Genomic DNA, 20,233 nt, shown 5'->3' with positions numbered 1-20,233 from the left:
GCACGCCCCCGTAGGGAGCCAGATAAGCTCCCTACAGGTAGTCTCCCTACGGGAACGCCCCCTCCGGGTTAGGGTTACCATGATTTCATGCTACAGAACTTTAAAACGCAGCACATGAACTGCTGGACTTGGTCTCCGTTACTTTAACATTTAGCCAGACTTTAACTGTTTTTAACTTCATGATGGCCATTAATTACCTAGCTGATTGAAACATTCACTGATTCACATTTTATTTCCCAAAATGTCATACATTTGCTTAAAACTTAGACCTGAGCTTTGCTGTTGTGGTTAAAAGAAGTGTAGATTGCAGTAGATTCAGAATGTGACCCTTGTGGCTCTACTTTTAAGGCAGGATTTCATCTACGCTTCGCTCCGTTTCTGAAGATAGTTCACATGTGGCATGAAGTTCAAAGTGGGCTTCATTAATGTCGAATGGGAGATCTTTCCTATTCCCTTTCTGCTTATCGGCGCCCGACTACTGCGTGGGGTAATGAATGGTTTCTGGGGTCCTGTGGGGGTTTCTCAGGCCTGTCTTTACTCTTTTTCCCCTCTTTCTTTTGGCTAATGAGGGGTTTCTTGATGTATTATTCAGGGACAGTAAGCTCACCATGCTGCTCAGCGAATCTCTCGGCAACATCAACTGTCGAACAACCATGATCGCCCACGTCTCCGACTCCCCGGCCAACTACATGGAGACGCTGACCACAGTGCAGCTGGCGTCCCGCATCCACCGCATGAGGAAGAAGAAGTCCAAGGTTCTTCATCTCTCGTTCAGTCGAGGATCTCCGTTTCGGGTTATAAGAGACTTGGTTTGCCGATAGTTATATTTTTATTTTATTTACCAATTAAATACATCATGAACGCAGTAGATCAGGATACTTTAATGTCTGTGTGGATTTCTAAAATCACATTGTTAAACTGAATGTTTTTTTATTTCTGTTATTATTAATATGAAAATGTAATTTAAAAGATTTACATTTTGTGCTTCATGGTGCCAACAATAATATTCTAAAACAAAACGACAAAGTCAAATTACAGAAAAACTAAAACTAAAAATGTAAATTCTGAACAATCAATAATGTTTTCTATTTAATCGAAGATACTGTATTTGTCCCTTAAAGGGCATTTTAAAGTTTGCAAACCACAAACCACAACAATATTATTTAAAAGAAACTGGAACCTTTGGCTCAGAGATAAAATATTATTTTCCAAAACAAAGCTGAGACCGAAAGTAAAGGTGACATTTTATAGTTTTGAAAACCACATTCATAACATCTAGCTCAACTTTACAGGGCATATTTAAATTGTATTTTTATTTTCAGTCTCTTAATGAGGCTGGTCCTCTATAATGTAAACCTGTGATCGGGTCACAGTTGCACGGTCATAATTCAGTGAGTTATTTCCTGATATGACAGATAATCAATATCGCTGTTCCTCTGGGGCGGTGAGATGAAAGAGGCCGTCGCTCTCATTCAAGGTGTATTTGTGTCTTATGGATTGAAAACAGCCATATGGTTACAAGGTCATGCATCTCATTCACATGCATGTTTATCCCGCCCACAGTGTGCTCTTCTGACCTCAGTGTGTCCACGCCATTTGATGGATTTGCCTTCAGGTCGATCACTGTGCAGTTCTCATGTAAATCCGGTGTGATGTTTTCTCTGTCTCCAGTACGCCTCCAGCTCCTCCGGAGGGGAGAGTTCCTGCGAGGAAGGCCCGTCCCATCGAGCTCCTCATCTTCGACCGTTCCACCCGAAGATCGTGGCCCTCGATCCAGACACGCCCCTGCTGCTGTCCAGCGATCCCGACTACTCTTCCAGCAGCGAACACTCCTGCGACACCGTGATCTATGTCGGACCCGGAGGGGTGGCCATCTCAGACCGAGAGCTCAGCGACAACGAGGGACTACCTTCCTTCATTCCCATCATCCCCTCGCTGAACAGAAAGAGAGTCAAAGATGCACCTGGGCCTGATGGCAATCACTTGAAGTGTAACACGTTTGCAGAGCTGCAGGAGAGACTCGAATGCATCGACGGTAGCGAGGTTCCGGCAGCACTGACCGGAGCCTCTAAACCCACCGAGACAATGTCTCCACCCAGATCTGATAGGATTTCCTCCCACGGGAACTTAGAAAGCACATCAACCACATGCACAAATGAACCCGATCAGGAACAGTCCACATTCCCTCCAGCCGGTGGCCTCACGGACACTTCCAAACGGACCAGTGCAGATGGGGAAAAACTCCCATGTGTGATGAAACCAAGTTGGAGTTTCTCCCAGGACTCAGAGCCTGTGGTGAGGGAGAAGTTCTACCTCAGAGGAGGTGTTCCCAAGCCATCAGCCTCTCCGTCCTTACCCAGGACATCCAGTGCAGCATCTCAGCCCCGGGAGGTCATAGGTAGGACTCCCCCAGTGGGTCAACAAGCACCGAGGCGAGGCCAGCCCCTGGGGTCTCCTAACATGGAAAGGGCCCACAGTCTTCGGGCAGCTCTCTTCGGAGGACACCTTGACCGGGATTTTCTGAGGACTACCGTCACATTGCAGCAGCCTGTGGAGCTGAACGGGGAGGACGAGCTTGTGTTCACGATCGTAGAGGAGTTTCCTCTCGTCCTTGTCCCGGACAATGGCCACCCCTCCAACCTCCTCAGCTTCAACAGCGATTGCTCTCTACAGGCGTTGTCCTACAGCTCTCGGCCCGTCAGCATCATCAGCAGCATTAACGACGAGTACGACGAGTACGACGATTACGCGCGTCAACAAGGCGCCGTGGGACCTGGGGCCGATGTTGGCACCGACCGCCAGGAAGCGTTGTTTCCTCAACATGGCAACGAGCAGTCAGCCGTTGGCTCACGGCCGAGGGAAATAAGCGCTGATTCGGCTGAAAGTGAAGGGACTCGTTTAACAAGCTACTCGAGGGACAAAGTCACGGCATCAGAGAATGCATCCATGCTAATCTTGCCAAGTGTATTTTATAAACAGATGTTTCTGCAACATAGCATCAAGAGCTCCCTGAATGACAACGACGGCTGCTTCTCAGAGCTGGACTGTGACCCTGCAGCTCCAAACAAACCTTCTTTTACCAAGTGTCCTCCATCCCCTGACTCCACCAAAGCCTCTCTCATGGTGAGAGCCAGCACTCTGAACACTGCTGTGTCAGTACAGATTCCACATCCCGTCACCCATTCCAGTCTTCCCAGGAAAAACACGCCTACCTCATCTGCAGCTGTGGGCTGCAGCAGACAGGAAGGGAGACATGAAAATGTTTTTCTTCACGGAAAAAGTCAGTTTGATCCCAGAGAGGTTGTGTTTCCCTCTGCAGGTAAGCCACCGAGAAGTGGCATAAGTAGTGTTTCCTCTAAGAGGCCTGGAGGAAACAGTGACAGTGCACCTCGGCTACCAAAGGCAACCACGCCGTCGTCTGCTCAGAGGGTTGTGGACAATTGTGAGATGTCCAGCAGCAGGAGAGGAGACACTCCCATCAATCTGCCGCGACTCACCCGAGGTGCAACGACTCTCGGAACTGTTTCTGTTCCCCAGAATTCTAAATCAAAATGGGGTCATGAGGGCGCTTCAGGTACCCTGAGGTTCTCATCTTTGGGGAAAAAGTCGAATGGGCAGAAAGGCATTGTGATCTCGAGGTCTGGATCTGGAAACATCTCCCCTCCTGAACTAAAGACTAAAGAACTAAAGACAAGGACTGCACTACCTCCAAGTGCCTTGAAAACTAGCAACAATACTGGTAGGTTCTCATTCCCTAAAACCTCAGAGGAAGAATTCCATATGAGGCTGCGGGCAGATTCGTTCAGCCACAGAACATCTAGCCTAAAAACTGAACATGGTTTTGTCAGAACGTCTTCCAGCCTGAAGACACAAGGGAGCAAAGTCGAGTCTTCCAGGTACTACAGGAGTCTGATGTCTTTGGAGAGATGTGACAGTCCAACTCTAGCTGGGTCTAAGCTCGAACTGTCCAGGGAGAGCAGCAGCAGATCCAACCGATCTCTTCCAAGACTAGGGGCTCCGGCCTCCTCCTCCACATCTGGTTCTCCTTCCCAAGTTTCTCCTGGTGTCTTTGCAACTACAAGCAAACTGGGGCCGGTCAAAGGCAACGTCAGCTTTCGAGCAGCAATGTCTGGTGGATCAAAGGTTCGAACTTTATCCACCAGCGGTTCCAAGAGCCTGAGCTCCTCCCCTAAACCTCTCGATAACGTAGCCGGACGCCACGCCAGCCTACCTTCAACCGGTAGGTCCCTGGCTCGGTCGGGGGCAGCAGCCAAGACGGGAAGAAGCACCGTCATGGGCACCAAGCAGGCCGGGAGCAGGGCGGCTAACAGCCGGGTCAGAGAGTTAGCCGCCGGGAGCCAGAGGAAGCAGCTCGGCAGGGGGTCCGGAGAAACAGGAAGTGATGGTGAGACGGCGAGCAACGTGCCACCACCGTCGCCTTACAGCAAGGTCACGGCACCCCGGAGGCCTCAGCGCTACAGCAGCGGGCATGGCAGCGACAACAGCAGCGTCCTCAGCGGAGAGCTGCCGCCCGCCATGGGCCGCACCGCCCTGTTCCACCACAGCGGGACAAGCAGCGGCTACGAGAGCATGATCCGGGACAGCGAGACCACCGGCAGCGCCTCGTCAGCGCACGAGTCTGTCAGTGAGGGCGGAGCGTCGTCGTCCAACAGAAGCAGAGTTTCTAAATCACCCAAGAAGAGAGGAAACGGTGAGTTTATGGTTATTTATTTTATCAGCTTATTCTTATGTCTTTTCAAAATAAACTTCTGTCTTCACAGGAAACTCAGTTTCTTTTGGGATAAAAAAATAAATAAAACTCTTCACAATCTGTACACATACAACATCCTCTGACCTTTGACCCTCACATCAGAACAGGAACAACTCCCTCAGCTCTACAGCCATGCACATTATGTGGCAAAGTGTTATCATCAGATCTACAGCCATGCACATTATGTGGCAAGGTGTCACCTTCCAGCAGCTGATTGTGATTCATGCTCGTTGGTCAGAATCAGCCTTCAGTCTGTGGATCCAGCTCATAATAATTGTGAATAAATCATGAGCTGCTGAGATTCCCCCTGAACACACACATGTCTGCACGGGCACACACACCCCTTCATCTACACACACACAATCCCCCTCTTCTACACACACATACACACACTCCCTTTCATCTACACACGTCACACACACACACACACACACACACACACACACACACACACACACACACACACACACTCCCTGTCAGAGACACAGGATGTGTTTAATAACCAGTGAAGATGTCATACCTCCTGTCGTGACCTCCAGGCTTCCTGAGGAGGCGCCTGATCCCGGCTTCCCTCCCAGACACCTCCTCTCTGGGCAAGGGGGCGGGGCTGTGGGTGGACACCCCCCCGCTGGGCGGAGCCCTGAAGGAGCCCTTTGAGATCAAGGTGTACGAGATCGACGACATGGAGCACCTGCAGAGGAGGAGGGAGCTGGGGGCGGGGTCAGAGGTGAGGAGGAGGAGAAGGGGGAGAAAGAGGAGGAGAGAAGGAGGGAGATGGGGGCGGGGTCAGAAGTGAGGAGGAGGAGGAGGGAGATGGGGCGGGGTCAGAGGTGAGGAGGAGGAGGAAGAAGCTGGGGGCGGTATCAGAGGTGAGGAGGAGGAGGTGAGTTTATCATAAATCATCTCCCTTTGAAATATAAAGAATATCGTTCAGTAAATCAGATGATCAAACTTGTAATGTGATGAGCACCTGATTACCCCTGGTCCCCTTCAATCCTTAGTCCTCCTCGCCCGTTAGCGGATTAGCTCGCATGCTAATCTTACCAGCGGCTGCCTCCTAATTGAACTCGACGTGAAGCGGGTCAGAAGCCCCTCGCTCCTCCTGAGATCCTCCATAGACCACCTGAGGGGTTCTACCTGCAGAGTCTGAGGGGGCCCTCAGCAGCTTGTGTTTGGTGGGTCCTCAGGGTCTGCTCTACCTTAACGCCCGGCTGAGGATGCTGGAGAAGAGAAAGCAGCAGATCCGAGAGCTGAAGAGCAAACACGGGACGCTGAAGAAAGACCTGGAGGAGACCAAGACCCGGCTGATGCTGGACCCCAGCAAGTGGAGTGGAGAGTGTGAGTACAGTCCTGTATCCTGTATCCTGTAGACCTGTAGTCCTGTAGACCTGTGGTTGTGTATCCTGTAGACCTGTATCTTGTTGCCCTGTAGAACTGTAGTCCTGTACCATGTTTGCTATGTGGTTCTGATGATGATCCTGAACCTTTACCAGGTCCTGACCCTCTATCGACCTCCATCAGTAAACAGACCATCAGAGAGAAGATGATCTGTTTCTATAGAGTTATTCTTAAAGCTCCTCCTCCTCTTCCTCTTTGGGAGCTGACGCCATGCTTCTGGAGACCCAGGATGTGTTGCTGGACCCCCTGGAGGGAAGGGAGGCATGGGAGAACCAGAACCAGGACTGAGAGGGGCAGAATGTCAGACCTGCTGCAGTAAAATTAGGTTTTCTAAAGGGACCCTGGTGCTCAGAGACACTAGCAATTTAGTCCACAGGGGGCGCCAGAACCAACACTTCCACTTGACTTTAGTCCACAGGGGTTGCTAGAACCAACACTACAACTTTAGTCCACATGGGGTGCCAGAACCAACACTTCCACTTTAGTCCACAGGGAGCGCCAGAACAAACACTACCCAGGTAGCCAAAATGACCTGGCCCAGATCCGGATGAAGCTCGGCACGCCGGAAGAAACATGTCGGCTCGGGTCCGGTTGTCGATTTGGCTGAGACTCAGAATCGGGCCGAATACACTGACCCGATTCCGGCGGCCGACACTGCCGTCACTGGGGCATGATCGAAACTAACCTCGCCAGCATCGGCCCGAAGCCGACATGCTAGAAGAAACACGTAGTCCGGTTGCCGACTCGGGTCCGGTTGCCGACTCGGCATGAATGACGCCCCAGAATCCGGCCATAATAAAAAATAACCACGGTCAGCATCGGCCTGAACCCGGTCGGTTCGGGTCCGGTTCGCGACTTCGAGACTGCGGAGTCTCAGTATGAATGACGCCCCAGAATCAGGTTGAATATATTCATCACGACACAAAAACAATACTTCTTACTAACAAAATTAAGCCTATCAAGATCCCATTGTTTGGTAACAATTATTATAATGTGATATTTGCATGTAGTGAAAAGAGCTAAATGAAGAAAGATGCATCTCATATCCATAATTTCTGCAAGTTATTAAAATAAACATTTTGCATTTTGGATGTTTTTGCAACCACAAGCAGTCCAACAAATGCCAAATAAGATCAAATAAGATAACATATTATATATATGATAAGAAAATATTGTTTATTATTCTATAACAATACAATCAAATAAGACACATAGACCACAATGTTACAGTACATCTTTATGAACTGAATGCACACAGGTTCAAATTAAATTCAATTAAAAATATAACTCTAACTGAACACTGTCAGGCCTGGACTAAAATGAGGACCCAGATGCAGAGGATATACGTACAAGCGCACTTATTGTTTTCTGATCCTCTTTGAAGTCCTGGCATAAATTGCTCGCGGACGATAACCCTCCTAATCAGAAATTACTCCAATAACGCGAGGGACACAAAACCTCTAGAAACAAGGAAAATCGGTCTGATGCCAGCTGGAGCCATCACTTTATGAAGCGCTCTGTTTCTCCATCACTCTCCTTTGCGGTTACAGAATTGCAACGGACTGATTCTTTAAAGGGAAGAGATACAATGATCACTGGGCATGTTCATTAAAAACAGTCAATCACAAAGTGCTATTTGCTTTACATCAAAATATACCCTAAAAGTACCAAAAGAAGTTAAGGGAATGTAATAATTTCAGTGTATAGTGTAGTGTCTGCCATGTTAATATAATTACATGTTAACTATACAAAGTGATGAACCCTGTAAAAGTTTGATATCTAAATACCATATTTAGAGCTCCGACAGCTAAAACTGGTATGTTGAGTCGAAAAGTACAAATAATTAATTTCTAGTAATTCATTTCTTGGTGACACTTATTACTACTATGTTCAAAGCTATGGAGCACTTCCTAATCGTGTAAAACGCATTGAAATAATCTTCATTTTATATAAAGAAATGTTATGTATTAATGTACTGACAGACCAGTAAGTGTTAAATATTCAGAATGAAAGAAACCAAGAAATACTTACTCAAAACAACATTTTTCAGAGACTCAAAGCCTGTTTTCCCATTCACCCCTCTCCAATTAATCATCTTAGCCAATGAGTTGGACATCATCTTGCTTAGGACCTTCCACACTGTCTCTTTAACGGAGAACCCCCCAACAAGGCCAAAATAGGTGACCTGAAAGACAAAATTGAAAAAGAGGCAAACCCCAAAACAATTAAGTATGATAAATTACGATAGTGTCAGTCAATTATTTTCTCACAACCTTCCAAATAATAATAAAAAACATGGACTAATAATTCAGGGCACATGGAGAAAAAACATGTTTTGGGGGAATGATATTAACACAGAGGAACTCCAATATATACAACATCCAAAGATTCCACATCTGTCACATAAACTTGGTAAGACTTGACGAGAAATATTGGCTTATAGTTTATCTCCACGTATGTTGTTTTTTGTAAAGCTCAGTAGTCATGTTGGATACACACCCACATAGTATATGTATGTGTGTGAGTGTATAAAGTATTTATATTGACAACTACATCACAACTTACCTCTGTAGCCAGCATCCTCTGCTTTTTGGGCTGCTCGGCTGGTCAGATTCACTGTCCCCACACAGAGAGGAAATGGAGTGTATTTACCAGATTTTTTGAATGCTGTCTGTGAACCTCTGGACAAGTCCTTTAATGAAGACGGGGTCGATGTTCCTCTTCTGCAGCTGGTTGAATAGCATGTGCACGTTTGGCATGATCTTGTACAGTGGCCCCTACTGTAACTAAACAATTGTTTTCTCTTTGTGTAGCAGTGGTAGTGGGCTAATGTTAGCCCGCTAGCTAACGTTTGCACGCTACCACTGCTACAGGAAAAATGCTGCACTCCGCTGGTGGCTCCCTTCATTACAGCAGCCCCGTCGTAAGCTTGGGCGATAAGTTTGTCCGTATGGTGTTCAGCCTGTGCATAAGCGCTGTAGCGGTGGTGTCCGCGGTCACGTTCTGGATAGTGATGTTGACATTACCGTTAGCATCTGTTGTCTTATTCAGGCGGTTGATCTGGGCCCAGTCGTTTCACCTGTTGTTTCCCAGCCAAAGTTATTCTCTCAATTTGGTTTTGGAGGAGAGATTTGATCATTTGGGTTGTGTCTTCTTGCAAGAGTAGCGCTCTTGCTGGGATGTTCCATTGTCATGTTGTTAAAATGGCGCTGCGAGAGACGCCAAGACGAGAACACAAGAGAGAACACGCAAGATGAGAAGAGTGATAGCCGTGAACGCGCACCGTGGGGCCAACTGAGAATGGCCCCTCCCGCTGCATGGCGCAGCAGAGAGGTGCACTAGCAGAGAGGACAAGCAGGGAAAGCATATATTTTGCACAGATATCCTATTTTACAAATATTACTGGTTATATTCCATAGCTCAAAAACACAAATATTGACAATTTGTATAATTTTCTATAATGCCAGATTCGGCACCCATCAAGGGGCCAGAGCCCTTTCAGTGCTGGTTGCCGATAAACCCGGTTGCCATGGCTCAGCCAGAATAGGCCCTATGTCCGTAACAGCTACATCTGGGCCAGATATGGCAACAATGAAATGGACCAAAGGTGGCTCACATTTGGCCGCATCGAGCCGGAACACAGCCGAGTCAGCCGACACTCAGTCGCAATACGGCCGAGTCCGCTGGCAACCTGGGTATCACTTTAGTCCACAGGAAACGTCAGAACCAACACAGAGTTAAAGTTCCTAATACAAAAGTCAGGCTGCATCAGTGTATCCCAGCATCTCCTTTATTAAATGTTTTTAACACTAACCCATCTATCCCGGTCTTTGTCCCTCCTTACCCTCTTCCAGTCGATGTGGACCAGGATCTGGACCGGGAGTCCCAGGAGTACCTGGAGAATCTGGCTCAGGCCACGGCAGAGCTGGAGTACTGCGTCAACCTCTGCAAGTCCCGCGTCATGATAGAGACCTGCTTCGATACCGCAGCCGCCATGCAGGCGGGACAGCAGGAAGTGGAGGCGTGAGAGGAGACACCTGGACGTGTCCCCAGTGGTACTGCGACAAGAATGCACGACTCACGTGACTAACGACATGACTAAGTGGGACGTGAACAGCGAGACGTGAACAGCGGGACTTGAACAGCGGTCTCCGGCGATCTCCGCCGGTCCAGCTGTCCTCCATGTGTGGACTCTTTACAACGATCGGCTGGTTCAACACGTTTTCTTATGTTGTGGAACCAAGACGGCGGTGGTGACGTGCGGAGCTTCTCAACGCTGATTCTCAATGCTGATTGGCTGACGCAACTATGTCTCACGCGATTTTATCACCGGAGTTGGGAAATTTCAACTCGCGCCGCGTCGCGTCCTTCGCTCTGTTCGCACCGCCTCAAACGCGTCAGTCGCGTCGCCCGCTGGAAATGTCGCACCTTCGCAACCTGTCGCATCTGTGCATTGACTTTGCATGTAATCTGGTCGCGCGACAAATTTGTATCGCGTTTGGTGTGAACACAGCATTAGTGATAGTTTCCAGGCTGGTTCACTAAGACAGAAGCTGATCGCGGATCAGTCGGACTTATGCCGTGTTCACACCGGACGCGACGCGAATTTGCGGCGCCGCGTCCACCGCCGAAGTTTACTCGCGCGAGTAGAAAGAGGGTGTTCACACCAAACGCGAATTTGCGGCGCGACCAAAGGGGCGTGGCTTAGCTCTGTTGCTTGCCTCTGTGAGAGACAAGTGACGAAGCTTTCATTTCCGCTATCGACCATGGAATAAATAACCACTAGTTCTGCTTTATATTTGTTGTGGAAGTCCCAAACATGTCGGAACATGAAACGCCCTCGTATTTGGGTTCATAACATCCTCCGTAGCCGCACACAGCTCGGTGAATTTCACCGACTCCTCCAGGAACAGCGTCTCGCGTATCTCCGTAAAAAGATACCGATTATGCCATCCACCATGGAAATAACCACCAGTTCTGCTTTATACTTTTTGTGTAAACTCCACATATGTCGGAACATCAAACTCCATGGTGTCTGGGTTCATAATTGTATCCGTAGTCCCACAACAGCGTCTCAATGAAGCCGCTACCAGCGCTGGTTCAGGCGGAGCAGCAGCAGATTTATTCAGAAACGGGGAGAGGTGGTGGTGACGGGCAGAGCTTCTCAACGCTGATTCTCAACGCTGATTGGCTGCCGCAACTTTGCGTCACGCGATTTCTCCGCCAGAGTTGGGATAATTCAACTCACGCGAATTCGCGCCGCGTCCTTCGCTTTGTTCGCCCCAGGTCAAACGTTCTGTTCGCGCCGCCTCCAACGCGTCTATCTCGCCGCACATTCGCAAATTCGCAAATTCGCGCCGCAGCGCGTCTGTGGATTGACTTTACATGTAAACTGGTCGCGCCGCAAATTCGCGTCGCGTCCGGTGTGAACACGGCATTATGGACACGTGTCTCTAGAGGCCACCAGTCTCTCTCTCTCTCGACTGGAGGACGACTGGTGGACGACTAGTAGACGACTGGTGTTCCTGATGGATTCATGGACCTTTGATGTCTCTGGTGACATCCAATCTCAGCGGAGGTACAGAAGGATGAGCGTTCTGGAAGTGCTTTTATATTTATTATCTAATTTAATACACTAAGTATTGATGTATTTATTATATTTTACCATGTTTATGGTGCTGATCGTAAAAACAAACTCATAATATATCCGTTATGCAAAAAGATGATAGTGACAGATAGATAGATGACAGTTTGTTTATATGATAAAAAAGAAGTTTTAGAAAGAAAAGGAGAAGATTCATAATTCTGTTTTTTACAATATTTAGATATGAGTTCACGACGAAAAGACAAAAAGACTAAAAAACAAAAAAGACAGAAAGACTCAAAGAAAGAAAAAGAGACAGAAAGACAAAAAGACTGAAAGACAAAGGGTTCCGCTTCTTGTTTAACCAGATGTACCTTCTGAGAGCTGCTCTCTTTGTCTCTCTACATCTCTTTGTCTCTCTACGTTTCTTTACGGCTCTCTTTGTCTGTCCATATTTCAAACATTCTCAGGTTCTTTTTTAATTCGCTGCATGGAAAGTTTCTTCTTCTTTCAGTTTTCTTGTTTGTTCCAGAAGAGAAAATAAAGATGATTTTTTGATTTCTTTTGTTACTGTACAGTTTTCTAATAATTTGTAAAGAGAAGAGTGTGAACAGAGAATGTGAGTCCTTGTGTCCTCGTGTCCAACACGTGAATAAAGACAGTGTCCTTGTGCTCCTTCAAATCTTCAGTCTTTATGTTTCACTGACGATAAACACCATTAGGATCAGGGGCATTTCTAGGATTCAAGGAAAGGGGGGGCTTAGCCCATAAGGAACTGGCATGTGTGCGCAGTTAATTTTTTTGGGGGGCCCATTTGGGGCCGCGGATATCCATTGTTTCAAACAGTTCATAGATTGGTTCAATCAGAAAGAGTATCATTTTGCTCTGTAGTTTTGCTTGCATTCATTCAGTATACGATAACAGAAGAGACAGAATTTCAGGGTCATAGTGAATGAACTTTTCTCAAATAATGAGAGAAATACTTTTCCTGCTTGTAAAGGAAAGACGGATAAACTAGCTTTCCGCGTCACTCCAAAATCCAATGGATGGAGAATGGACCGGACAGTTTCAACTTTTGAGTTGTTTACTTGTTTTATTTTGAGCAGAAGGGAATAAGATTTTGATCAACATTTACATCTATTTTGTTGTCTGTGTAGTTTTTACTACCAGTGATATTTTATGCTCATTTGGACACTATCACTGAGATAAAGATGAACTAGTTCAGTGTCAAATATACCATTCAATAGAAGAAAAATGAATAAAAAAAATAAAAATAAACACATTTTAGTACATCTTAATTATCGAATGATAAATAGTGTGTAATGGTACTCCTTGGTGTAGTTTACGTTGAGCTAACATTCGGCTTCCAACGGGAACAAAAAGAAAATCAGTGAGAATGTTTTTTTTAAGTGAGAATGTTTTTGTATAAACGTGTGTATTACGTGTGATGCGTTCAGGGCAGCGTTTTTTGTTCATATTTCCAGTCGACTCATTTTTAATAAAGCAGTTAAACATTCACAGAATTGTTCCAGTTGATCATAACGTTGATTCTATACCATTGATCGCATTATAATTTAAACAATGGCGGGCCGTGGATTTTCTCTGGGCAAGAGCGTTAAGCAGAGGGAATAGGGAAAACATATTATAATACATGTAGTGTATTTGTGAAAAACAATATATATAGATATACTTTTTTATTCTAAAAAAAAATTAAAGAATTTAAAAATTAAATTATAAAATAGCTATAACTTTGTGATTCTGTTTAGGCCAGCAGAGAAGGCTTGGCAGGCCTGACGGCCCACCACTGCCCCTTCTGAGTTGAATGTGTGTCTAGTAGGCTTTCCCAAAGTGTTTTGCATAGGAGGTCAGGGTATGACTGGAAGTGTTTAATTACAAAATGTTTCTTTTTTTTAATGGTGTCTTTGGCCACTAGGGGGCAGAATAACTTCGCTCTGCTTTTAGCTCCATGACGAGTCATTATGAACAGAACAATCATGAATAAACAGGATCTGACCCCTCACTGTCACAAGCACGGGGCCTTCAGGGACTAAATGACCGTGGGTCTCCAGCTTTGTGGCCCCTGCAGGTGACTCATAGCTTCATGTCTTTATAAACAATTCATATTTACATCTGAAGAAATAAATGTGCCAATCATGAAATCCTTCAGATGTCTGAAGATCCTTCAAATAAACTGTGAACTGTTTCAAGAAGAAAACAACCAGGAGAGTGTGACCTCTTCTTTAAGTCAACAATCTTTTTGGATGAAGTCATCATTTTATTCTGAAATGTTCAACACACACATAATTCATCACTTTCGCTGTTATAAGAACTCAAATATCACAGGAAACAGAGTTTAACACAGTGGTTCTCAAACTGTGGGGCGCAGAGGTAATACGGATGGGGTGCGGGGGTTGAGATGCAGATTCTTAAAAAGATTTTTTTTTTTTTTAGGATCCTTTATTAATCTCACAAAGTGAGGAAATTATTAATCTCACAAGTGAGGAAATTATTCTCTGCATTTTACTCATCCTTAGTAATTAAGGAGCAGTGTGCTGCTGTGAAGCACTGGGGCTTCAGTGTCTTACTCAAGGACACTTCAACATGCAAACTATGGGGAGACCAGGGATCGAACCGGCTACCATGTGGTTTCAGGACGAGCACTCTCCCCATGAACATGATAACTTTACATAGTACAAAAATACAAAGTACACAGACAGAAAACGTCATTCATAAATACATGGCGAAATGCCTGTACTTTCATGGAAATGTTTGCGTTACGCCATTAACAGGTTACACTTGCGCGACTCGCCGATTCTTGGCGTTTTGCTAAAAGCCTCGGTGAGATCTCTGTGAGGTCGGCTTTTCTGCTGTTGCGTCTCTCAAAACAGAATATTGATCTAAGCTCAACATTGAGCATGAATTGAGAGCGGCCGTATCAAATCTACAACCCCGTTTAAACAATATTTGTAGAGGAAAGCAGTTCACTGCACTACTGCAACCTGATGGCTCACACATCTGCACTCATTTTGTTTTCCACAGGTTGAACGTTATTGTTATTGTCTTGAAAATATATTCAGTGCAAAACAGGTTATTTGCAGCCACAAAAGGTATTTTCTTGCCAAATATTAATTATTTTTTGCACAGATAGAACTTTTTTGCATTGTTCTAACAAAGTGACTGCACATGTTATTAGTTTTTGTCTGATGGAACAATCTGGTTTACTTGAAAGGGATTTCAATTTTATTTATTCTATTATTTGAAAAAGCACGGATGGAGAAGTCACAAAAAGTTGGACCATTTTGTTACAATTTTGTTGGGGTGGTGGGGCCCGAACATTTTTCTTCCTCCAAAGTGGGGCGTGACAGAAAAAGTTTGAGAACACCTGGTTTAACGGAATAAAGAGCAAAGGAAGGAAAGTTACAAATTATAATTTCCCCTGAAGGTTACAAAGAGTTAAAACTGGCAAATGTAAAAGACGTCAGTGAGAAGCTCTCAGTCGGTATAATCCTGAAAACCTTCTCAAGCTGCTGGACGTCTGACGTCGTTCCAACAGTTTCCTCAAGACAACAAACTGCAGCACTTCACAATAAAAAAGATGAAAGAAAAAATATATATATTTCTGTCTCTGAACGTGTGATGAATCTGATGGAGAACCGCAGATGGAGTCCGGCGCTCCAGAGACCAGTGGGTCTTCGGGTCTTCTTGGTCTTCGAGTCTCACATAGTGAAAGACGAGCCGTTTTCGCTGGATCCGTCCACCGAGCGGCGGCCAGACACGTAGATCTCGGAGGTGACTCTGGAGAAGCGCCGCGGGGCGATGTAGCGCTTCCCCAGACACCACAGGTCCAGGACGATCCTCCTGAAGTGGTTCCTGAACTTCACCCCCACGAAGGCGTACAGCACCGGGTTCAGGCAGCAGTGCAGGTAGGCCACGGTCTGCGCCACTGTCTTGGCCGCCTTCAGGACGTCCGACTCCTCGCAGGACCGCAGGTGGAACATGGCGGCGGTGTCATAGAGCAGCGTGGCATTGTAGGGCAGGTGGCACACCACGAACACCGCCACCACGGCCAGCACCACCCGCACCGCCTTGTGCCGCTGGAAGGTCCTGGCTCTCAGCAGGGTGGCGACGATGGCGCTGTAGCAGAGCACCATGACAAGCAGCGGCAGGAAGAAGCCGATGGCCAGCTGGGTGCTGGGGAGCGCCACCTTGGTCCTCCAGGCCGTGGCGTTGTCCGCAAACTGGAACTCGCAGACGTAGCGCGGAGGCCCGGTGGTCCGGTTCACCTCGTCTTCGTCCATGAAGGCGTCCTTGGTGTGGGACGGTTCGTACCAGTTGTAGAAGTAGAAGGTGGGGACGGACAGCAGCAGCGCCGCGGACCAGACGGTGGCGCAGATGAGGCGGCTGTACGGCAGCGAGCGCAGCCGGAAGCTGCGGCGGGCCTGGACGATGGCGACGTAGCGGTCGGTGCTGATGCAGGCGAGCAGCAGCGTGCCGCTGTACAGGTTCACGCTGTAGGAGCCGCGCAGCAGCTTGCAGGCCACCGGCCCCATTGGCCACGACCACAGCTCGTTGTAGACGATGAGGGGCAGCGACGCCACGAACAGCAGGTCCGCCACGGCCACGTTCAGCAGGTAGACGTCCGTCATGGACTTGGTCCGCTTGTAGAAGGCGTAGGTCGCGATCACCAGGCCGTTGCCCACGAGGCCCAGGATGCAGATGATGGAGTGGACATACGGGCCGACCACCAGCTCCACGCTGTGGTTGTTCTGGTGGGGACAAGGTCCAATCAGGTCCGTGTCGTTGTAGTCGCCGTAGTCGTAATCTGATTGGTTGGGCATATTGTCCTCCGAGTAGTTCCTCCTTTTCTCCTGAGAACAGAACCGAGAGAGAACATCAAACATCAAGATACTAGCAAAAGATTCAGAAATTCAGATCAGGATGTTGTTGATGGATTCAGGTCCTAATCTTGATATTGTAGGACAAAGCTTGTGGATGCTACATATCATGTCGTAAATAAACAAGAGACGACCTGTCCGGGTTGAACCACGGCTGAAATTTTAAGTCATATACGAATATGGATTAGCCTGTGACTCGCTAATGCTAATTGCTAGCATACACATTGTTAGCATACACATATCTCAGTCTTGCATGAAAAATCTAATTCAAAACTGTTTATTGGAGTTTATACTTTATTTTGTCACCATACAGGACATTTTACAGCTAATCATAGTCAGCATGCTAGCTAGTAGCATGAGCTAATAGCTAAGACACTTTAGACCGTGTGAAGGACTGTCTGTCCCCGTCTGAACCCATCTGAGGAGACATGGTGTCTCCGGCTCTGACTGGCTGCTGGTTCAGTGCTTCAGTTGTGGTTGAAGAGCACCGAGCGGCTCGATGTTTGTTCTTAGGTGTCTGAACATGAGAGGAAGTCTGCAGAAAAACAGGTCAGAGGATCTGAGGCAGCGAGTGACCCAGATCAGACGTACCTTGGTTTCATCTTGTCAGCAGGGAGCTAGAAAGAAGCTAGAATTCTGGATTTATCTTGATCCAGTCTAATCAGCGCCATCCGTGTGAAGCAATAACCAGTGATTCTCGGTATTGTTTTGTGTTCTTTTCATTTGTTTTCTCCTTTTCTAACTCTCTCACTCTTGACTCTCAGGGTCGCAGCCAAACAACACCTTCCAGACAGGCAGCAAGGCTTGTCTGGTTAATTAATTTCCATTACAGTATACGTGTATTTATATACTTATTTCTGTTCCGACTTCCTGGACTTTTTTTTCCCCCTTTTTGCTTTTCTTTTATGAAATATTGATCACATTATTGAATAAAAACCTGTCTCATCTTTTTTATTAAATTAGTTTAATTTTAAGCTAATTTGATTCTGATCTTTGAAAGCCGGAATGTGTTTAAAGATAAGATAATATAATATAACATAAGTTAGTATAACATAAGTTAAGATAATATAACATAAGTTAATCCTTTATTAGTAGCAGAGTAAAGTGGAAACAAGAGACAGTAAAAAGAAAAAAGATCAAAAAGGTCTTATAAATATACAAATAAAAACAGTAAAGAAACCACAAAAAACATCCTGTTGATTTTCAAGATGAAACAACGCAAACTGTTAATGGTTCACGTGATTTTCCATAAATAACTAAAATGTTTCACATGATTTTCCATATATAACTCGACCGAACGCCTCGAGAGAAACTAAAAGATCAAAAGACAATAACACCTAAACAAAGAGAGTGAAAATTAGAGAAAGAGACAGAAAAGTAGAAATAAAAAAGCAGAACTCACAGCGCTGAAGTTTCCCTCGTCGCCCGGACAGGTGATGATGGTGGTGATGATGATGATGATGATAGGGAGGAGGTAGCTGCACGACAATGCTGATAAAAGGGAAATATGTTTCTGAAAAGTCTCATTCAAGTCACACACACACACACACACACACACACACACACACACACACACACACACACACACACACACACACACACACACACACAAGTAACAGGAAGTGATAAAACGCTGATTCAGTAACGTTAAAGGCTAAAGTGTTAAACGTCTACTGGATGAAATATCACATTTCCTATTCTGTAACAAGATTACTGTAGAATTTACAGTAACTAGCTGGCAGCAATTAGCAAGTAAGTAGCTGTAGTATATTTTACAGTATGCTTACTGTAAAATGAATCACAGTACCCATGGAATACTGTAGCTTTTTCTACAGTAATAATCCCAGTACCGTCATTGTTATTACAGTAGTTAAATACTGTACTCCTGTCATCACAGTAACCGTGTACAGTTTACATGCATCACTGTATTCATTTTAATACTGTAAATGAATAACAGGAAAATAAATGCATACTGTAAAAATGAAGACGCAGTTGTTTTTCAGCAAGTCATATATTTTAATATTTCAACATTTTGAATACAAATAACATTAACATTTTGTTTTTAGTTTGTAAAAAAAAAAACACATGGTATTCTTGAACATACAACATTTTAAATGTTCCTCTTTCTTCAAGTTACTACGACAATTTAAACATGTTTTAATTAAAATAATTTGACAGTAAACAGTCAAATTCAAGCACTGGAAGCAATGAAATATTCAGGTCAAGGGGGAAATGTATAAAAACAATTTGAACTGGAAAAAGTGCAATTTCAAACAATAAAATGTCCATGACTGACTTTATTGTTACTGTATTGATCTGGAATCCTCTCCCCGGGTGGTCCTCTTCCTGAACTGGAGTCCTCTTCCCTGCATTGGAAGGACAGAGAGACATAGTGTGCTATTTCTAATGGGAATCGGTAACCAATTCCCATTAGAAATACCACAATATGTTTCTACTACTGACGATGTCAGCCTATGTTGTGTTTTGTCTGGTACTGGGATCTTACCAACATGATGAGCCTTGAGGCTCTGCAGGGACACCTGGGCCTCAACATCAGCCTGGGTGGAACACAAAATAAACAGACAATAGTGCTGTATTTATTAAGAGAGACATGACAGTAGCCCTTACTGTGATGTTCCCAGTCAAATAAAAGTGTATTTAGGGGGAAAGTGAGAAGATAAGCATTGTTTAGTCTGGAAGGTGTGGTTCAGGGGATTATCAGGTGAAGCAGAATAGAGATGGTTCCCACAACAAACACCTGCTTTTTTGGTTTGAAGTTTGAAATGTGTACAACTTTATATATGGGACTGTGAACAAGTGTGTGTGTGTGTGTGTGTGTGTGTGTGTGTGTGTGTGTGTGTGTGTGTGTGTATGTGCGCGCGCAAGGGGTGTTGCGGAATGTGATCAGCGATTTTATATGTTTAAAAGCCTAGTGTGGAGGATAGCATAAGGTCTTGAGGCAATCCGATGTAAAATACAATATTTATGATTGATTCAAGTTGTAAATCGGTCAGAGTAGACCCGAATACTACCTGACGGTTAAGCTAGCAACAACGTATCCAACGTTATACCAGCTGTTGCAGTCTGCCCTGCCATGTAGTGTATTAGCTCAGAAAACACACGCCATGCTGTGCTGTGTAAAATTATTACCTGTTGTGCTGTCTGACCTGTTGTGGCGTTCTGGTTCACCTTCAGTGGTGCTCGGTAACGTTACCCGTCACGTGGTGCCGCACGGGAAAAGAGTCAAAACTTCTCCAAATTGAGCTAGCCTTAGCTAACAAGCAGCAACACACATACAGTATTCCAATTAATGTACAAGTTACACTAAACGCATGGCATTTATCAACTATATGAAGGCAAATTATTTATATCACAACTTAAAGTGCAAATACTATATATCTGTAATATTAGTACCACTAACATTAGCTTACTAGTGCAGGAAAGTGTCCCTACTTCCCTTTTAGCGTTACACGGTAACTTTACTTGAGAACACTGTGTTGTCTGTAATTAATGTACATTTGCAAAATGCCTCGCAAAAAGGAAACATGAAGGAATAATAATGAGCTTCGTTACTTCGCTGTTGCT

General features: G+C 45.5%; 2 protein-coding genes across 2 annotated transcripts in view; one reads left to right on the top strand and one right to left on the bottom strand.

Moving 5' to 3' along the window:
• Positions 1-10,196, top strand: part of LOC306734324 (kinesin-like protein KIF26A) — a gene marked incomplete at both ends in the record, with an annotated part of 56,785 nt that extends 46,589 nt beyond the window's left edge. The window contains 5 exons of the mRNA XM_079215681.1: positions 593-755; positions 1,672-4,711; positions 5,311-5,491; positions 5,934-6,109; positions 10,024-10,196. Coding sequence (XP_079071807.1) covers positions 593-755; positions 1,672-4,711; positions 5,311-5,491; positions 5,934-6,109; positions 10,024-10,196 — 3,733 coding nt within the window. The remainder of the gene's footprint in view (positions 1-592; positions 756-1,671; positions 4,712-5,310; positions 5,492-5,933; positions 6,110-10,023) is intronic.
• Positions 10,197-15,469: 5,273 nt separating this feature from the next.
• On the bottom strand, positions 15,470-18,459 carry ccr6a (chemokine (C-C motif) receptor 6a; the record flags this gene model as incomplete). The annotated part of the gene is made up of 3 exons (XM_079215680.1): positions 15,470-16,621; positions 18,051-18,139; positions 18,456-18,459. The coding sequence occupies 3 exons, from the start codon at positions 18,457-18,459 to the stop codon at positions 15,470-15,472; spliced, it is 1,245 nt and encodes a 414-aa protein (XP_079071806.1).
• Positions 18,460-20,233: the final 1,774 nt, after the last annotated feature.

The sequence above is a fragment of the Taurulus bubalis genome (genome assembly GCF_910589615.1).
Source record: "Taurulus bubalis genome assembly, chromosome: 3".
In the NCBI taxonomy this organism is placed as follows: Eukaryota; Metazoa; Chordata; class Actinopteri; order Perciformes; family Cottidae; genus Taurulus; species Taurulus bubalis.
This window is presented reverse-complemented; position numbering and strand designations above follow the sequence as displayed.